This window comes from Salvia miltiorrhiza, chromosome 3 (genome assembly GCF_028751815.1).
Source record: "Salvia miltiorrhiza cultivar Shanhuang (shh) chromosome 3, IMPLAD_Smil_shh, whole genome shotgun sequence".
Classification (NCBI taxonomy): Eukaryota; Viridiplantae; Streptophyta; class Magnoliopsida; order Lamiales; family Lamiaceae; genus Salvia; species Salvia miltiorrhiza.
The window spans coordinates 54,050,926-54,069,188 of NC_080389.1; the positions used below are offsets into that span (position 1 = coordinate 54,050,926).

Sequence of the window (18,263 nt, forward strand, 5' to 3'; positions counted from 1 at the left end):
TTTGGATGAAGATTGTCCTTCGCAAAGTTTCCGCATTCATTGGAAAAGCCCTACAAGATAGAATTTCCACTAGAGCTAATTTTTTGAAGGGATCGATTGATGTTGAAAATATTGATAACGGTTGCCCCCTTTGCTCTTTTCAAGAGGGGAGTCATCTAACCACATTCTTCTCCCATGCTATTTTGTTGGTGCAGTTTCAAAAAAGATAAGTGAGTGGGTACAGATAGCTAGAAACAATAGAATTTTTGAGAATGAGAATTCAGACGTTGGTAAAACTGTGGAAGACATTACCGGATGCACATAAAAATGGGTTAAGGTTGTCAAACCCTCGTGATTTTTGTTTCTCACTCCATGACTAGGCTTTTGATCTTGTTAGCTGCCTCCCTTCCTCTTTGTCTTCTTAGTTGTTTCGACACTTTTCTTTGCATCGCTTTGATTGTATTGCTCGAACTTGAGTACTCTTTATACTCTTTCAGTTTTTTAATATCATTTTCTCTTTACCTTTAAAAAAAAAACTAATCAAAACTCAAAAATCGGAATGAAACTATGTGTATATTGCAAAGTATCCAAAATCAACGAAGGATTTACGTAAAAATCTTAATAGTTGAATAACCTAAGCAAGTTGCAGAAAAAGTTACTAAGATGGAACTGTGATACTTAAACATTCAACAACTGAACATTATTATGCATAGCTACTCCGGCAGCCTATCAATGTTAATGACGTGAATTTCCACCACCATACAAGTCTGCAACATGTTTCACTTTCACATAATTAAAGCCATTTTCATCATAAATAGAAATAATGTCGCTTTCCCTTGCACTTTTTCTTTTTTCCCTTAGTACTTCATTTCAAATTACTTATTTATAACCATATGCACATCTACAACTCCCACAACTTTTGTATAAAAAATAGAAATTAAATCACGTTATCCCAAAGATTAACCACTTATTATTACTCAGATAAACACGCCTAAAAGTAACACCAGGAGCCGTTCGATTGAGTTAATGAGTGCCTCCAGAAAATCTTGTTTTTTTCTTGTTCCTTTTCAATTCTGAATTTGCATTTATTTATTAAATCCACATGATACACACTTATATTGTATTCAAATTTTTCGGCCTTCAGTAATTAATACTAAAACAAGTACGCGAGGCATCAGTAGCTCTAACTAATTTCTCATTAACAATCAACAACCCAAAATAAACATTACTGCTAGTACTATTTAAATATAAAGAAAAAAGAAAAAGAAAAATAGTAGAGTACATATGATATCCGAAGCGGAAAAAGAGAGAGGGTTAGTGATCGAGAGCATTAGGGCCAGTGCAGTAATTAAGGAGATGGTTCCAAACCCACTGGACCAAGAAGCGGCGTCGGATGCCGTTCATGTTATACGTGGCGCCCTGTCCGTCGTTCATCATCTGACCGGTGTAGGACCCGCCGCCCCCGGTTCCGTAAATGCCCTCGCACAAATCCGCAATTTCCACCGGGAAGACGGGGTCGCCCCCCGCGTACCAGGCGTTAACTAACGGATTGGTGGCCACCTCCGCTATCTCGTGCGCTATCACGCTTATCATGCCGTCAACTCCGACGTCGCCGTTGGGGGACTTGACGGCCTTGAGATTGGGAATGTATTTGGGGACGGAGAAGGGGTAGGCGCAGACGTCGGGGCACAGCTTTGCGGAGTTCCCCACCCACGCGTACGGCAGCGTGTACCCCACTATGGAGGGGAAGGTGAAGTAATGGAAGCCGCACACGTTGTTGCAGAAGTCCTGTACGTACACGTCATCCGACGTCAGAACCAGGTACACGCCGCTCCTCGGGTTCACCGGCAGGGGCCGCGTCGCCGCGCTCACCGCCGACTTTATCACCGACTGCACCGACAGCCGCGTCAGCGTCTTGCCGTGCCCGTAGAACCGGTCGCTCTTCTCCGCGCCCATGTGGACGGATCGGGAGATGTTCGCGCCGGTCTGGTCTGTGTACTGCTGGACGGTGCGCCACCACGCCGCCACGGACGGCCGCCTGCTCCCCGCCGCCGAGATGGACGCGATGAACTCGCGGATTATCCGCTTCTGGGAGCTCCGCCAAGCGCCGTACCAGATGGGGTACACGGTGATGTTGGCGGTGAGGACGGGGCCCATGTGGTACCTCATTTTCACGAATTCTGACGAGCCCTCGTATTTCTTCGACCCGCCGAAGAGGCCGGCGCTCGCGTTCGCCGGAGAATCGGGCCACGGCCGCCACGAGATGACGGGGGCGGTCAAGAACAGCAGGAGGAGGAGGAAGGATAGCGCCGCCGCCATTGCTGTGACTGAGTGAGTGAGGAAATTTTGAAGTTGAGATTGTGTTATTGGTAATGGAGGCCAGAAGGATTTTTAAAAGTGTAGGTGAGGATGTGGGGCCGACCTGCAGGAATCAATTTTTTTTTTTTGAATGTGGTAAAAAGAGTTTATTAGATGCTACACCCGAGATACAACTTTTATTTTGATTTTTTATTTAATTCAAGTACGTAACAAATATCTTTGGCTATATATCGTACTGTACTGGTTGCATTTTAGGTGTAGCAGATAAAATGTTTGTATAGCAGTTAAAATTTGTTTGCAAGAAGAAAGTAAGATTAGCAGGAAGGAAAGAGGAATCATCTTTTATTTAAGCTATATAACGTGAGAGCTTTGTTAATTAATCAATTCTGGGTTAATGGTATTGCTTTCGTTTTTTCTTTTTCTTTTTTTGATCAAGTAAAGAAAAATATTATAGACCGAAATAATACCAAAAGTACGAAGACAACAGCCTTACAACATTCTACAAATCAACTCATTGGCACACCATGAATCAAAATCTATCTCTTTTTCAACAATCCCAAATATCCTATTCCAACACCAACTCCTAATCTTAATATCCGTAATGATCTCCTTGCTGTCAAAACGTCTTTCATTTCTTTTTTTCCACAGAATTCAAATGTAACACACCCAAATAGCCAAGAGTAATTTTCTTATCTTTTTTTCTTTCCTGAAGACTATAAACGTACCTAAGTGTCTTTCGATCAGATTTGATCGTACCATTGCGATTCTCAGTCACTTCTGCAATTCATTCCACACCTCCTCTGTCTTTGGGCATAAGAGAAAAATATGATTGGTCAATTCTTCATGCATTCCACATTCTCTACATTTGGACTTCTCTTCACTCACCGAGACCTTCCTTTTCATCAAGTTATCACAGGTCGGGAGTCGATTTTTCAGCAGCCTCCATACTGTCATGATTGCTTTCTGAGGTGTCTTTGCCTTCCACACCGAATTGAGAAGCTTCACGTCTACTTCCTGCCTTGGATTCTCGTGGCGGCATGATTTGATTGTTGAGTATGCCAACTTTGTAGAGAATCTTCCATCTAGTGCGGCTAACCAGATCCAGCTATCATCGCTAACTGCACAGGGAGTGCACTGAGAAATATACTTAGTTAGCCGAACAACAGCCTCCTGCTCACTCTTCCTCAAGTCCCTCCACCATTTAAACTCCCACTCCCAGATGCTTTCGTTTTTTCTATCCTTTTTTACAAGCAAGCTCCGATCTTATTGTTTCAAAAAAAAAACATGTTTCGCAGTGAACATCAATTCTTTTAGTATCTAGTACGAATTGAATATTGTGATTGTAAATTTTAATAAACAAAACTGAAAATGAATAAGCAATTTCGGGTGCAATTCAACTCAACATTTAATTTTTAATTTTTTTTTCAAAAGAAAAAATATTGTGTGCGGACATCTTTAAACTTTAATCATTAATTGATTAATAAAAATTTATTAATTTGCATTTTGAGAAATTATTTAAATTTTAATTGAATTAATAAATACAGTAGTCCCTAAAAAGAGAAAGAAGAAAAGGTATAAAAATAATGAGGTTTTGGCGGGAAAAAGGAGGGAGATATTAAAATGGGAGTATATTCTTTTTGTGTTGTTGTTTGTGGACCATGGGCATGGCCATTGGTGTTTATCTTTTAAACCACAAAAACAGCCTTGGAAATATGGGGAGCATATTAGCATACTCATACTACTATTATGCTGTTGCTATGCGCCTGGACTTGTCACTGTTCAATTTGTCCATGTCTTCTTCTAATTCCTATGCTCTTTACTAATGTTTCATCTTCTTCTTTTTTAATTTCATCCCAGTATACATTGTCTTATTATTTATGAATAAAGGAATCTTGTTAATTACTTTTTAAGATTTTAAGAATTCATTTATTTTTCTTTCTTCCTGACATCATTATTAAGATATATTTTTAGACACCTAACAGTCAATCTATTAGTTTTTTATATATATATATTTCAAATTTAAATCGCATATTCGTGCTCAAGTACATCTAATTTATGTAGACATATTCACAAGTATAAATAATTCAAATACTGATCACCTTCTGTGTTGACAATGAAATTCAAGGTTCAAATTTCACTGTTCATCTTTTTCAAGTAAAAAGAAATCGAGAATGCAAGAATAAGAATTAATCAATTTAACCAAATTAAAAAATGACTACGTCCGAAAATCAAAGAAGATAATGTTGCAATTTTCTGGTTTAAATTAGAGTTTAACTCCCTTTTTAACTCATCTCGTTTGAAAGAAAAAACGGACTCTCCAGAATTGGTAAAGTTGCTGATTCAAGAAGATTCAGCCTATGATCTCCTTTTTAGTATTAAAAATTTAAAACTGACGTTTTTAATACTTAATTTAGCAGATATATATTGATACAAATCACTTTTACTATTTTATTTTATCCTAAGAAAAAAAAGTACCATTAGGACTGTTTCCAGTTCCGATATTTAGCGAACTGGAATGGCCGGTTCAAAGTTTATTCCTTTACTTTTTCAATTTATGTTATTGTAACATTTATAATTCATAATAGCCTAAAAAAAACATTTATAATTTATTATATTAATTTAACGATAGAATGATTAATATTCGATTCAAAGATTTCATATTTGAGTTTATTACACGGTCTTATAAATTATTTGTTTACTTAATAAAAGAAAAACATTTATGACTTGTTAGATGTAAATTTGTAATTTTTTATTTCAATTATATATCAAATTTATTTATTATCAAAATTGTTAGAGTTCATGTTGGACACAATGTTGGTAATATTTTATTGTTAACACTTATGACGTACAACCAACATTCATGTAGTATGCCTTGAAACTGTACTTCAATTCTCTAGAAGAAACTGTATATATTTAATTTTTTCATCTTTTTTTGTTTATTTTTTTTGTGCTTGAATAACATAGATTGTGCAATTGATCACATTTAAATAAGTGAAATGTGATTTTATCATGAATCAAAGATAGTGGACAATTTGTTTCTACTTTTTAGGACTATGATCTTTTTCAATATTTTGCAAATTGGCTGACTAGCAGTTTTCATAAGCGAATTGCAGTGGGCTTCGAATCTTGTTTAAACGGTGGAACTCTTAGGCGGTCAATATGATTTTATCATGAAGCACTCATGGTTGTATGTATATAATCCATAGAAATGTATTTTATATATTCTTATCTTTGTTAGCCCGAATGTTATTAATATTCCTATTAATATTACTTTTGAATATTACACAATTTATTCGTGGTAATTTAAGTTACTAAATTGTTTTCAAAATTAGTTAACTTAATTACTTTTTTTATTCATTTTTAACTTTAAAACTTCATATAAAAATGTTTCCAATTATTATCATGACCATATTTAGTAATATAATTTCACAAAATGGAACCTAAAACAGGGTTTTGGTTTTGGACCTAGTTACTCCTTCTAAAAAAATCGATATTAATTGTCGATTCAAATCATTTTGCCACCTCTGTCTAAAACTGATAAGTGTTAGAGTCTATTGTCAATTATGTAGATAATTTTTTTTTTAATTTGTTCGCAGTATTTTCTAAGGTACGAGTGTCTTCACGAGTGCCAAGACATGGTGACTATTTATGGCAATTTTTCTATTAGTACAACGAAAGAAGATCAATGAAATATACTGTCACCCTTAGTGTAGATTTTGTTGAGATATGAATTACCATACATGTTGAATTGCTGGATTTCTTTAATATTTCTTAGGATATTTATATCAATAATCAATTTAACCTTGTCCTTATTGACCTATATTCCTTGTGGTATGATCTGAACAACTTATAGTAAAAAATAGAAGAACATCAACCACTTCATCTTATCTTTCTCATGATACTATAAGCAACAATCAATTATGAAAATAAACTCTACAATATTTTAATTTGCTATTTTCAACATGTAGCATTCTCATTTCATATTTTTCTTATTAATTCTCTCTCTCTCTGTCTATCTCTCTCTCTTAAGTTAAAAAAAAAAGAAAAAAAAAAGAAATGAAGAATCATTATTGATCATTTTTGAAGAAAAAATAAATAAATGAACACCCCTTTAGATAAAGGGTTGAACTTCTTGGCTTGCATCTCATGATTAAACACATCTGGAAAATATTAGTTCCAATATACAAATCTCAAGTTTAATTTACATAAACTAGGGCTGGGGAAATATATTCCGAAAATTCGGTATACCGATCATGTCATACTGAAAAATACTGAACTCAAGATATACCGAACTTTTTCGGTAAGGTATGATACTGTATCGAAGATTTTCGGTAAGGTAAAGGTATATATTTTTCAGATACCGAGATATACTGGTGTATACCAATACCGCGGTATATACAGTAAAAATTAATAAATACCGTATTAAAAATATATACAGTAACAAGGTATGATACCGCATCACCGGTATATTGGTAATACCGTTATATACCTTATATATTGAAAATTACGGTATATATCGTATCAAAATCTATATTTTTAAAATACATAATATATATTGTTATGTATATATTTTTAAAAGTTAATATTATAGAATGATGTATATAATCTATATTGGTATCATTATATATAAAATAAAGAGTTAATATATAACTATAGTTATAATAATAATTATAAAATAAGTTGCAACTAATTTATTTAGCAATTCACGACGATATCAAAATAATTATAATTTTCAAGTGCATCTTTGAAAAATATATTGTATAGTCTATAACTAAGATTATTGTTTAAAAATAAATTATATGTACTTATTACATCAATGTAAATTAGTATTATATAGTCTATGAATATACAAGTATGAGACTATAAATACCATATCGTCCTACCCCTAACATAAACTTACCTCGAACTTTTGATCAAATTAACATCCCTAACATAAACTTACCTCAAACTTTTGATCAAATTAACATTTAAATATATCTTAGTTTCTCGAACACTTACAGTGACTAGATTTTATGTATATTAGTTTATTCTATATTTGTTAATCGACTCATTAATAAATAGTTTTGTTTTTCTCTAGAAAAAATATATAAAACCATGGTTTCCACTTAACTATATTTTCGGGATGAATTATAATATTAGTACCTTTTTTCTTTTTCTTTTTTAGCATCTAGATAAAGGTGGGAACAATATTCATACAAAAGTGGGAAAACTATCTGCACAAGCGAAATTGAACTTAAAACCTCTAACAAAATATTAAACCCAAAACCTCTCACAAAAGAGAGTTTTTAGATGTCTCAACTTTCCTACGTGAGCTAGTCTTCATCTACAATTTTATTTTATTTTTTAAATTGCGCATTCGAATTTCATACTTTAATAAACGGCATTCCCTTATTTATGCTTGGGGGGGGGGGGGGGGGGGGGGGGGTGAGGTCGTGAACTCGTATCATGTACCTATTCAATTTTGAACTACTTTATGAGCAGCCCATATCCTTTATCCATGAAACTCGATTTTTCAGGTTGGACCACACACATTCAAACAAATTAAAATTAAATGTGAGCTTTATAGTAATATTTATATAATCGATGTAATGAATCTCTCTCTATATGAAATTGAGGCTAGCGTTGCTAGGCGCTAGCTTTCTTATATTTTTGTTCTAGCATAGATCATATAAATATTTTTATTCTAATGTACGTTGTATGCTCAAATCAGATCACATTTAAATTAAAAATTACTTTCTTCCTCCATCAAAAATATGATATTTTGCCGTTTTCAATATTCACCAAAAATACAATATTTTTCTTTCATATATATGTATTTATCTTTTTAAATATTAACTCAGGAATGGTGCAATAGTAAAACCATTTTTATACTTCAAAGGTTTAAGGATCAATTTATTTTCAACACAAATTATAAATTAAATTTATTTTTTTCATCTTTCAAAAATACGTCGTTGAATCGCATTTATAAATGAGGTGGCCGGTCTCTTGTGAAACCAATTTTATGGTGAAACCGGCTTCACAATGACACTACTTCAATATACAAATGATACTTTAACCTTCAATATACAAATGATACTTTAAAATGTTAAAGTATCATTTGTATGTTGAAGTAGTGTCATTGTGAAGCCGATTTCACCATAAAATTGGTTTCATAGGAATTTTTGCGTTTATAGATAGCTACATAAATGCTTAAAAAACTATTATTGTTCCAAAAATCAATATAATTGATGAGGATGATATTAGGGCCTACTATATTTATCAAAAAGTAAGCCCGAATACCCGTAACCAAGCTCAATAAAGGCCCATCTAGCAAGGAACCTAGAAAGTTCCCCAAAGTTGAATGTTGTCGAAACGGTAACCAATCTAGAGAAGGATGCAAACCCCTCCCAGGGCTAAGTCCACATCAATGAAGAAGAAAATAGAGAACTCAAATGAAGGTAAATGCTTGAAGGAATTTAGAGCTGAAGATAAAGTGAGAAAATCGAAGAAGATGAAGATAATCAGAAGAAAGCTGAGAGAACTTGATACAAGCCGACAACATTAACCCTCGAAATTCAGAACTGAAGAAGAAGACAAAGGACACTTTTTAGCTGACATTATGTGACGTATTCAGGAGTGATCCCGTAACTATTTCTGCATGTGGTTCCGTAAAGTGGTGGCTGAATATTCGTTGTTGGCCGACGTGGCACTGAAAGATTCGAAAAGAGAAAACTATCTTTCAGCCTCAAGCAGAACATATCTGAAACGACGAAAATATCTTCTGTGTTCAGAGCTAAATTAAGTAAAAAGACTCTTACTCGTAATTTATTCTATAAATAGCACGAGAATTTCAATTGCAAGACACGCATACTATAGTAGAAACTCTACCAAATCCAATACAAAGCAAAGGTTTAAGCTCAAATATGCCCCATTCAAATTTCAAATATATCATGTGTTGTCATCCTTAAAAGAAGAAACCAATAATTTCGTCAAGAAGAATACCATCAAGACTCCGTTTCGGCGAAGATTTTCAATTTTTCATATTATCCCAGTTAAAGTCAAGACCAACGTACCACTTAACAAGTTCATCTCTTAATTATATTTTAATATGAAAATTTGTGTTGGTCAGAATCGATTTCACCAATAACAAATATTTTTTTTTTGATCAGTAAAGTAAAACTTTTATTGAAAGAAAATGTATCAAGGCATCAGGAATGCCAATCAAAACAAGAAAACAAGTTTGAAGTCTTTGGAACACCAAGAAGTAAAAGGAATTCCTAACTCCACGATTTTGTAGGCCTCGTTCCAACTCCAAAGTCTCCCCTTAATCTGTAATACAAGTCTATCAATATCCCAAGCCTTGTCCTGAAAACGACTACCATTCCTGCTTTCCCAGAGCAACCACACTATTCCAGCCCACAAAGCTTTAAGCAATCTTCTTTCTCTCTTCTTTTTTCCAGCCGCAATGAAAGAAATGAAGTGTTGAAATATACCTCTCGGATTTGCCGTTTTGATGTCAAGCCATTGAAAGATCTGTTCCCACACCGCCGCTGCTTTCGGGCAATGTAGGAACAAGTGTTCCGTCGTTTCCTCATTAGAAACACATGCATTGCACCATCTCTCCTCCACGCTGATCTGGACATTTCTTCTACTCAGATTATCGCATGTTGCCAATCTGTTTCTAAGACATCTCCATGCCGTCACCTTGGCTTTATTTGGTGTTGGGGCCTTCCAAACCTTTGCCATCTCTAAAGGTAAAACTTGTTGCTCCTGTCTTGTTTTTGCCACAATTTCATATGCCGACTTGATTGTGAAGCATCCATCTGATGTCGCCTTCCAATTCCATCCGTCTGTTACATCTACACAAGGAGCAAAATCAGCAATCACCAACCGGAGATCCTCCGCAAACCCTTTCTCCCTCTCCCTTAACTCCCTCCTCCACTCCACCCTCCACACCCACGACCCTCCCTCCCAACACCCGCTTTCACCAACCAGCCTTTTCTTGTTCAGACTCAAATTATACAATCTCGGAAACACAAACTTAAGGGGTTTGTCAACCGCCCACACATCCTCCCAGAAGCTTGTCTCCAGCCCATCCCCAATTCTTCGCCTCAAATTATTGATGAACCACCGATCTCTCCTTCCTCCTTCCTTATCCACAATTTTCTGCCACCACCCTTTCTGTCCACCTCTTCCCGCAACCGAACATTCACCCCCTTCCCCCCACACTAGCTCCCCATAAATCGATTTAATCACCCTTACCCACAGAGCTTTCCCCTCCCCTAAAAACCTCCAGAGCCACTTACTTAACAGCACCTGATTAAACCAATCTATATTCCGAAACCCCAGACCTCCTGAATCCTTATTAAGGCACAAGGTATTCCACTTAAACCAGGTAATACCCCCCGTCTGTGTACCTCCTCCCCACAGAAATTTGGAGAACAGTGAATTAAGTTCCTTAATCACCGCTTTAGGAATGAAAGCGAGGGATAATTGATAGACCGGGATGGATTGCAACACCGATTTGACAAGAGTAATTCGCCCTGCCAGCGAAAGATGTCTTTTCTTCCAACTTGCCACTTTGTTTGAGACTTTATCAACCAAAAACTTCCAATCTCCAACACCATTGCTGCGCCCCCCCACTTTAGTACCCAAGTATTTGCACGGAAAGGATCCGATCTTGCACATGAGTAGCGATGCCCATCTCCTCTCAACTGCCTCATCCACTCCCACTGTCAGAAGACAGATTTTGTCGAAATTTACAACTAAACCAGAGACGAACTGGAAGAGAATCAGGAGTTTCTTTACGCTCTCCATATTCTTGTCATCTGCCTCCAACAAGAAGATAGTATCGTCCGCGTACTGCAGATGTGAAATTGGCACTTTATCCTTGCCAATCTTCGCCGGAACTAGGAACTGCCTCTCAGCTGCTCTTTCAATGAACTCGTTGAGCCCTTCCGCCACAATAAGGAAAAGGAAAGGTGACAACGGGTCACCCTGTCTCAAACCTCTCTCCATTTTGAAGTCTCCCGTCGATGACCCGTTCACCAATACACTTGTCGTTCCAGATTCCAGACACCCTTTAATCCACTTTCTCCAAACTCCGTCAAAGTTAAGTCGATCGAGAAGCATATCCAAGAAATCCCATTGCACAGAATCGTATGCTTTTGCGAAGTCAATCTTGAAGAAAATACGACTCAATCTCTTCTTTTTGCCTCAAAAATAGCTTCATTCAGGATAACCACCCCATCTAGGATGAAGCGGCCCTTGACAAACGCACTTTGATCATCGGAAATGATCGACCCCATAACCCTCTTCAATCTCTCTGCCAAGATTTTAGCCACAATTTTGAACAAGCTGGTGATAAGAGAAATTGGTCGAAAATCATCGAGCGACCCAGCCCCTTCTTTATTCGGAATCAGAACAATAAAAGAGGCGTTACCTCCTTTCGGAATTTTCCCGTTTTCGTGAAATTCCTTCAAAACCTGGAGTAAATGCTCTTTAACCACTTGCCACGCCGCTCTGCAGAATGTGAAGTTAAATCCATCGGGTCCCGGACTCTTGTCTCCACAACAGCTCCAAACTGCTTCTTTAATCTCGTCCAAATCAAAATCCCTGCTCATCCACTGCCTCTCGTCATTTGAAATTTTCCTCCTCATGAAGTCCAGGGGGAAATCAGGCATCAGTCGTTCTTTCCTTTTGAAAAAAGCTTCAAAATGATTTCTCACTCTAGCTTTAACCTCTTCCGGTTTAGATATCCACGAGTTTTCAAAGAGCATTCCGCCAATCTCATTTTTAACCCGTCTCCCCCGAATTGCCCTATGGAAAAAACCCGAATTAGTGTCTCCCTCTTTTAGCCATTTGATTTTGGCTTTCTGTTGCAGCATTATCTGTTTATTCTTGATTTGAAGGGAGAGCAGGGCTTGAATCTCATTTCTCCTGATCACCTCTGATTCTTCAAGACCTCTCTGTTCGTCCACCTTATCCTTCTCTTGAAGTTCCTTCTGAAGTTCTTTGATTTTGTGGTCAATCTCACCGAAAGAAGTCCGATTCCACACCTTCAACGCCTCTTTGAGTTTCTTCAGTTTCTCCTTAACCTCAAAAAAGCTCCATCCCCCCACATTAGTCTCCGTCCAAACCTGCTTGACCATCTCCTCGAACTCCGAATGATTCACCCATGCATTGAGGAACCGAAAAGGTCTTGGTCCCCAATCCTCCGATCTTGTAGTGAGAATAATCGGACAGTGATCCGAAATTGAACGTTGAAGTCCTCGTGCCGACGTTCCTTCCCAAGTAGCCATCCAATTCTCATTTACGAGGAAGCGATCAATCTTACTCTTGCACTTTCCATTTGGTTTGTACCAAGTAAACTTCCGGCCTTGAGTTTTAATTTCCTCCAAATCGTTCTCCCGGATAAATTCTTCAAAACTTCTTGCATCAGCCGCTCCAAACGCCTCCCCACTGCCCACACGTTCATCCCTCCTCCTAACTGAGTTAAAGTCTCCCAATATACAGATACTCCTATCCATATTTTGTTCCACAATTGTGCTTAAGGCATCCCACAAGATCCGCTTATCCCCTGAGCCGGCTGGTGCGTACACATTGATGATGCAACATAAGATATCACCCTCCTTGTACCTACCATTCACCACCACCGCCCCCGGTAAATCCCACGTACTAGAGGCTTCGAAAACCTCCCTATTCCACAAGCAAACAATTCCTCCCGCCCTTCCCTCCGAATTCCTAATCGCTATGTCTGTATAGTTAGACCCCCACCAAGATTTACAGAACAAATCCCTGAACACCTCCATCTTTGTCTCCTGTAAGCAACAAAAATCGATCTTCTGCCCCTTCACCAAATCAGTAACATCTCTCTGCTTCGCAACACTCCCCAAGCCCCGAATGTTATAAGATAACAAATTCATTAAACATTCCTCAAAATACTCCCAGCAATTTCACAAGAAAGAAAATTACCTTGCGCCTCAATCTGTCGAGCAACTTCTTCGTCTGGAATTCGACTTGAAAGCCCCATCTTCTTTCCAAAATCCCAGATATGCTTACCTGAAATTTGCTCCCCAACTGTCGTCTCCTGCCCTTCTTCGTTTTCCCCCTCTCTTTCTTGCTCTGCCACTTCCTCCCCCCTTCCATCAATTGGCTCTAAATCTGAAATGAAAAGTTCCCATTTCTCTTTCTCCATGGCTTTATTCTTTTTCTTTTCTCTCCCTTTTTTTCCTTTTGAATTTCGATCACCAAACGTTTTGCTTTGCTTTGGACGACTTCCTTCGTCGGAGCTGAAAATCGGAAGCTCGTTCACTTCAATCCTTTGCCCTTCCTCTTCCCTCGACTTGTCCTCAACAACATTTTTGGCACCTTGACATTCGCTGTACACAACTGAAACGACTTCTTCCCTTTCCTGAATAGCGCTTCTATTCTCTCCTTGCCCTTGGGTTGACATTAAGGAATGACTTCCCTCACTAACGCTTCTTCCTGGCCCATCAAGAGAAACACCAGTAAAGCCACCAATTTGCCTTTTTTCCTGTACTTTCTGAAAATTGGCCCAATTCTGTTCGTCTAAAATCTGATTTGTGCTTTGAAAAGCGTGGCAGTCCATCTGTCCATCATTAACGAATGGCTGAGTCTCACCTACGTCCCCAACCAAATTCAAAAGCATTTTCGATCCTCCCTCCACCGTCCCCTCATAATTAGTTTCCTCAACAAACGTGTCTGCAACGGTTTGGATCGAAGGAGACGAAACGTTGATTTCTTGGAGAACCGAAACGTCACCATCCCTTTCACAGCTCTCGTTTCGGTCTCCGATGGTTGCAGCTGCCGGATCCATGGACTCCTCTCCGCTCATCCATCCCGACTCCGACCCCGAATCCTCGAGCACCGACTCTCCGATCATAGAAGAGAAAGGGTTCTCGTGAATTTCCTCAATGCGGAACGTGAACCTTGCTCCATTAATACAACACTCCATCACTTGATCAATTGATCTAAGGCCCGTGGAAATTTGAATCAAAGCAACATCCAATTTTTCTTTTTCTTTTGTCTTCTCATGCATCTTCAACACTCTACCGAACTTTGCAGTTGCCAACTCAAAGAAACGAGTATTCCATGCATGTAGTGGAATCCCGGCCCACCTCGTCCACACAACTCGTTGTTGAAACACATCCACAACGTTCCATTTCCTCTTCCATTGAAACCAGAAATCGCTCCATTCATCCATCTCAGTTAAAACTTTTTCTGTTGGTGCGTCGCAGACACTACGAATCAACACCAAATTTCCTCCCATCGTCGTCACTTTCAGTTTCCCAGCACTTTCACTATTGATTTCTTCATTAATCTCTTCCCACAAGAACTCATCTTTGATAAAACCCGTGAAGGCTCCATCTAGCCATCGTGTTTCCTCATCCGAAGTTTTGAACTGAATCAAATCTGAATGTCCTGACTCCCCTTCTTTGGCTCCAGTGAGAACCTCCTTAAAAGAAACCCCCAACATCCTTTTTGCGTCATGCACGCGCTTTGGCTTGTCCGGCTTTCTACCTGCGTCAGATTTGATTCCCTTCCCTTTACTTCCTTGTACCTTCACTTCTCTCTGGAATCTCGGTTTGTAAACCCTAATTTTATAGCTCCCAATCCACAACTTATTCAGCTGCTCCAGCAAACCGTCACTATCTTCAACGTCTTCGAAGCGGACAAAACCGAAAGGCTTCCCTTTTTTGTCTCTCTTTCTTGGACAAAAGATGTCTGTCGGTTCTCACACAGAACCGAACTTTCTTCTCAAAAAATCGAAACTACATTCTTCTGGAATGTTGTTGAAAAAGAATGTAACTCTTTGTGCTTCATTCTCATCTCTTTCTTTCCAAATTTTCGAAAACATTTGAGTCTTTTGGTTAAACTGCTTCTTCACCATCCCATCGGCTCCGATCCTCACCGCCCCTCGTCTCCTCACCACTCTCCAGACCTCCTCTCCCATCTCTCAAATGGAACTATTCTGCCATTAACATTTACCAACAAACATTCATCCCACTTCACACAACTCCAGCAACACCAATCAGTTGAGCACAATCGTGGTAATTTGCTATCTCGAGCATTCAATTCAGTTCACATCCATATTTAGCATAATCAATGTTCATCTACCTCAAAAATCCATGAGATACTTTACAACATTGAGAAAGTTAGACTTAGCTTAGTGAAGAAGGGCCGACTGCCGAAGGAAACGGCAAACCCCAACTGCCGGAATGGAGAAGGAAGGATGGCTCTCTGATCAAACGTTGAATTTGAGACAAGCGGCAAGCTCTCCTTGGCGCGGATCTTGGAGGGTCCTCAAGGTCCTCAAGGCTGCGAACCTGGGCACCGATCGGAGATGGGCGCGTACATGGTTGCGGATCTTGAATGGCAGCGGATCTAGGCGAGATCGACTGCACGTGGCCAGGACCGGATTCTTCGTGGTTTCGTGTCTTTATAATTCTCCTGCTCGTATTTATCCGCCGAAAATCTGTTCACAATTGCAGATGCAGATTTTTGCCCGGTGATTTCTTCGGTCAAGATCAATTCAGATCTGTATGAATATCAATTCAGATCTGTATGTATATCAAGTCTTTTGAGCTTCTTAATATTCCCGACCTCCCATTCTTCCTCGCCAAATCTTCCCTTTCCGAATCTATCAACGGCGTGATGAAGGCACGGTGGAGGCACGATAGTGGTGGAACGGCGAGGTTAGGAAGTACGGATGAATATACAATATTACTCTAAAAAACTACTCACCAATAACAAATATTGTAATAAATCTCATTAAATCACAAACGTTCGATCTCTTACTTAGTTAATTAATTATTAATTTTTTATTTTTAGTTTTAATTGGTATTTGTTGTCTTTTATTGTAGAAATTTGTAAAAAATTAAACTCGTTCTATAATACCATATATTGCTTAGAGCATCTGTAGTGGAGAGCCAAGGTGGCTCTTAAAACTGGTCCCCGCTATTTAAGAGCACACTCCCATAATGGGAGAGCCTCCACTTTGACTCTTAAATTTTGTTTATATTTTATATTTAATTTAAATGTTGTTTATAATTAAATTTAACATCTAATTTAATAATAAAAAAATTAATTAAAATTAAAATTAACATTACATTAATTAAAAAATGAAATAATTTAAAAAATATTGCAATAACTTTTATTTCTATTATATCCTTATTTTAAATGCATTTTATCCAAAAAATTAGAATTAAAATTATCTGGAAGCTACATTAAGTTGATGTTGTATCGAATTCTACATTGAAAGATGTAGAATTTTCTACCATGAGTAGTACTCTATAAATAGCTAAGCTACCGTGCTGCGCACCGGCTCCTGAACCCCCCACTACTGATGCTCTTATAGAATATTACTAATGAACTATACATATAACAAATACCTATATTGAAAGCTTTTTAAAACAAAAATTAGAATGAGGTACTAAACCTATTCAGTGCTCGTTTGGTTCAAGTAGAGGAATGAAAAGGGAATTGAATCAAATAAAGGAGTGGAATGATAACAATAATTATTACTTTTATTAAGTGTTTGGTTTAACAATGAAAATGAATCATTAGTAAAGGATTCCATTTCTTTTGTTTCCCCTCTATTTTGAGGGGTAACAAATTGGGTGATTGGGTTACCCTCATGTAAGGGTAATGTTTATCTCATTATTCAAACCAAACAACAAGCAATGGATTCAATTAATTGAATCTCGTTCCAACCTCTAAAAACACTCAAACAAACGTGGACTAAATCTAAAGCACACCAAGTTCCCCATCCTCTTGGTTGCATCGCCACATGCTACGGGCTTCGACAAACTAGACAATTTTTAGGACTGATAATTGTAAACAGTAGAATTTTTTCCTAAGAAAAACTTCGAGCGTGGATTTTGTGTTTGAAAGATTTGATCACACTAGAAACTTGACGTGTCATGACTTATTGGAATCAGCATCGTCAAACTACAATTAAGATGTAATTGAACCGATCGAGCTTAATCGAATACTATTTGGATCACGCTTGATTTATTTAATATCGAGTTTTATTTACCAAATACTTCGAGACTCACGAGTTTATTCAAATTCAAATATGTTTAAAATATTAACCATGTTCTTTTGACAAATAGATTATTTGATCCATAATAGCATAATATTTTATTATTTTCTTACAACAATTGTATTTAATTAATAATTTTTATTTTTCAAATTAAATCACTCAATAAACTTGTTCACGAGCAAACGAGTCTACATGCTATAAATTTTGATTTATTTAGCTGAACCAAACGAGCTCGAATGAGCTTCTCAAATCGATTACCAAGCTATGAATATAAAGTTATTTTTATAATTTTCACTAATAAATTATAACGTAAAAACGATATCTCATTAAAATTCGATGAGTTACAAACTAGTATGTTTTTATCTAATAACCTTAAGTATTTGTAATACTTTTATTATATTTTTTTGTCAACATTTTCGTTTCTTTATTTTCTTCGAAAATTTTCAATCAAACCAAAATAAGTAATAAAAATGACATTTAAACAATCAAATTAAGTAAAATATAACTAAAATTAGTGAGTCTTGTAGTCCTTTTATTATTATTTTTAGGTTATTAGCGCCTAAATACATGAACTTTGGGGCCATTTTGATTTTTCCATGAATTTTGAATCAAAAAGTAAACGAACTTTAACTCATTTTGACTATGTTTTACTTAATTTGACAATTATCAAAGTCTTTGGGAAAAAATAAAATGAGTCAAAGATCATATATTTTTTGACGACTTTTAAAATTTGTGGGAAAAACTAAAATAGGTCCAAAATTCGTACGTGTATTTAAGCGTCAATAACTCTTATTTTATTTTTTTTGCGAACGTTTCATTCCATTGTTTGCTTTTCCTAATTTTTTTAATCAAATCAAAAGAGGTGAAAAAAACGAAATTGAAACAATCAAATTATGTAAAGCATAGTCAAAATTAGTGA

The 18,263-nt window shown here is 37.1% G+C and overlaps 1 protein-coding gene across 1 annotated transcript; it reads right to left on the bottom strand.

Moving 5' to 3' along the window:
• Positions 1-1,157: 1,157 nt before the first annotated feature.
• On the bottom strand, positions 1,158-2,521 carry LOC131014425 (protein EXORDIUM-like 3). Its single transcript, XM_057942406.1, has one exon. It carries the CDS (start codon positions 2,296-2,298, stop codon positions 1,294-1,296), a length of 1,005 nt encoding a protein of 334 aa, XP_057798389.1. The 5' UTR covers positions 2,299-2,521; the 3' UTR covers positions 1,158-1,293.
• Positions 2,522-18,263: the final 15,742 nt, after the last annotated feature.

Excerpts from the sequence above, each read along its gene's own strand:
- LOC131014425 (XM_057942406.1), bottom strand. The coding sequence starts at position 2,298 with ATGGCGGCGGCGCTATCCTTCCTCCTCCTCCTGCTGTTCTTGACCGCC.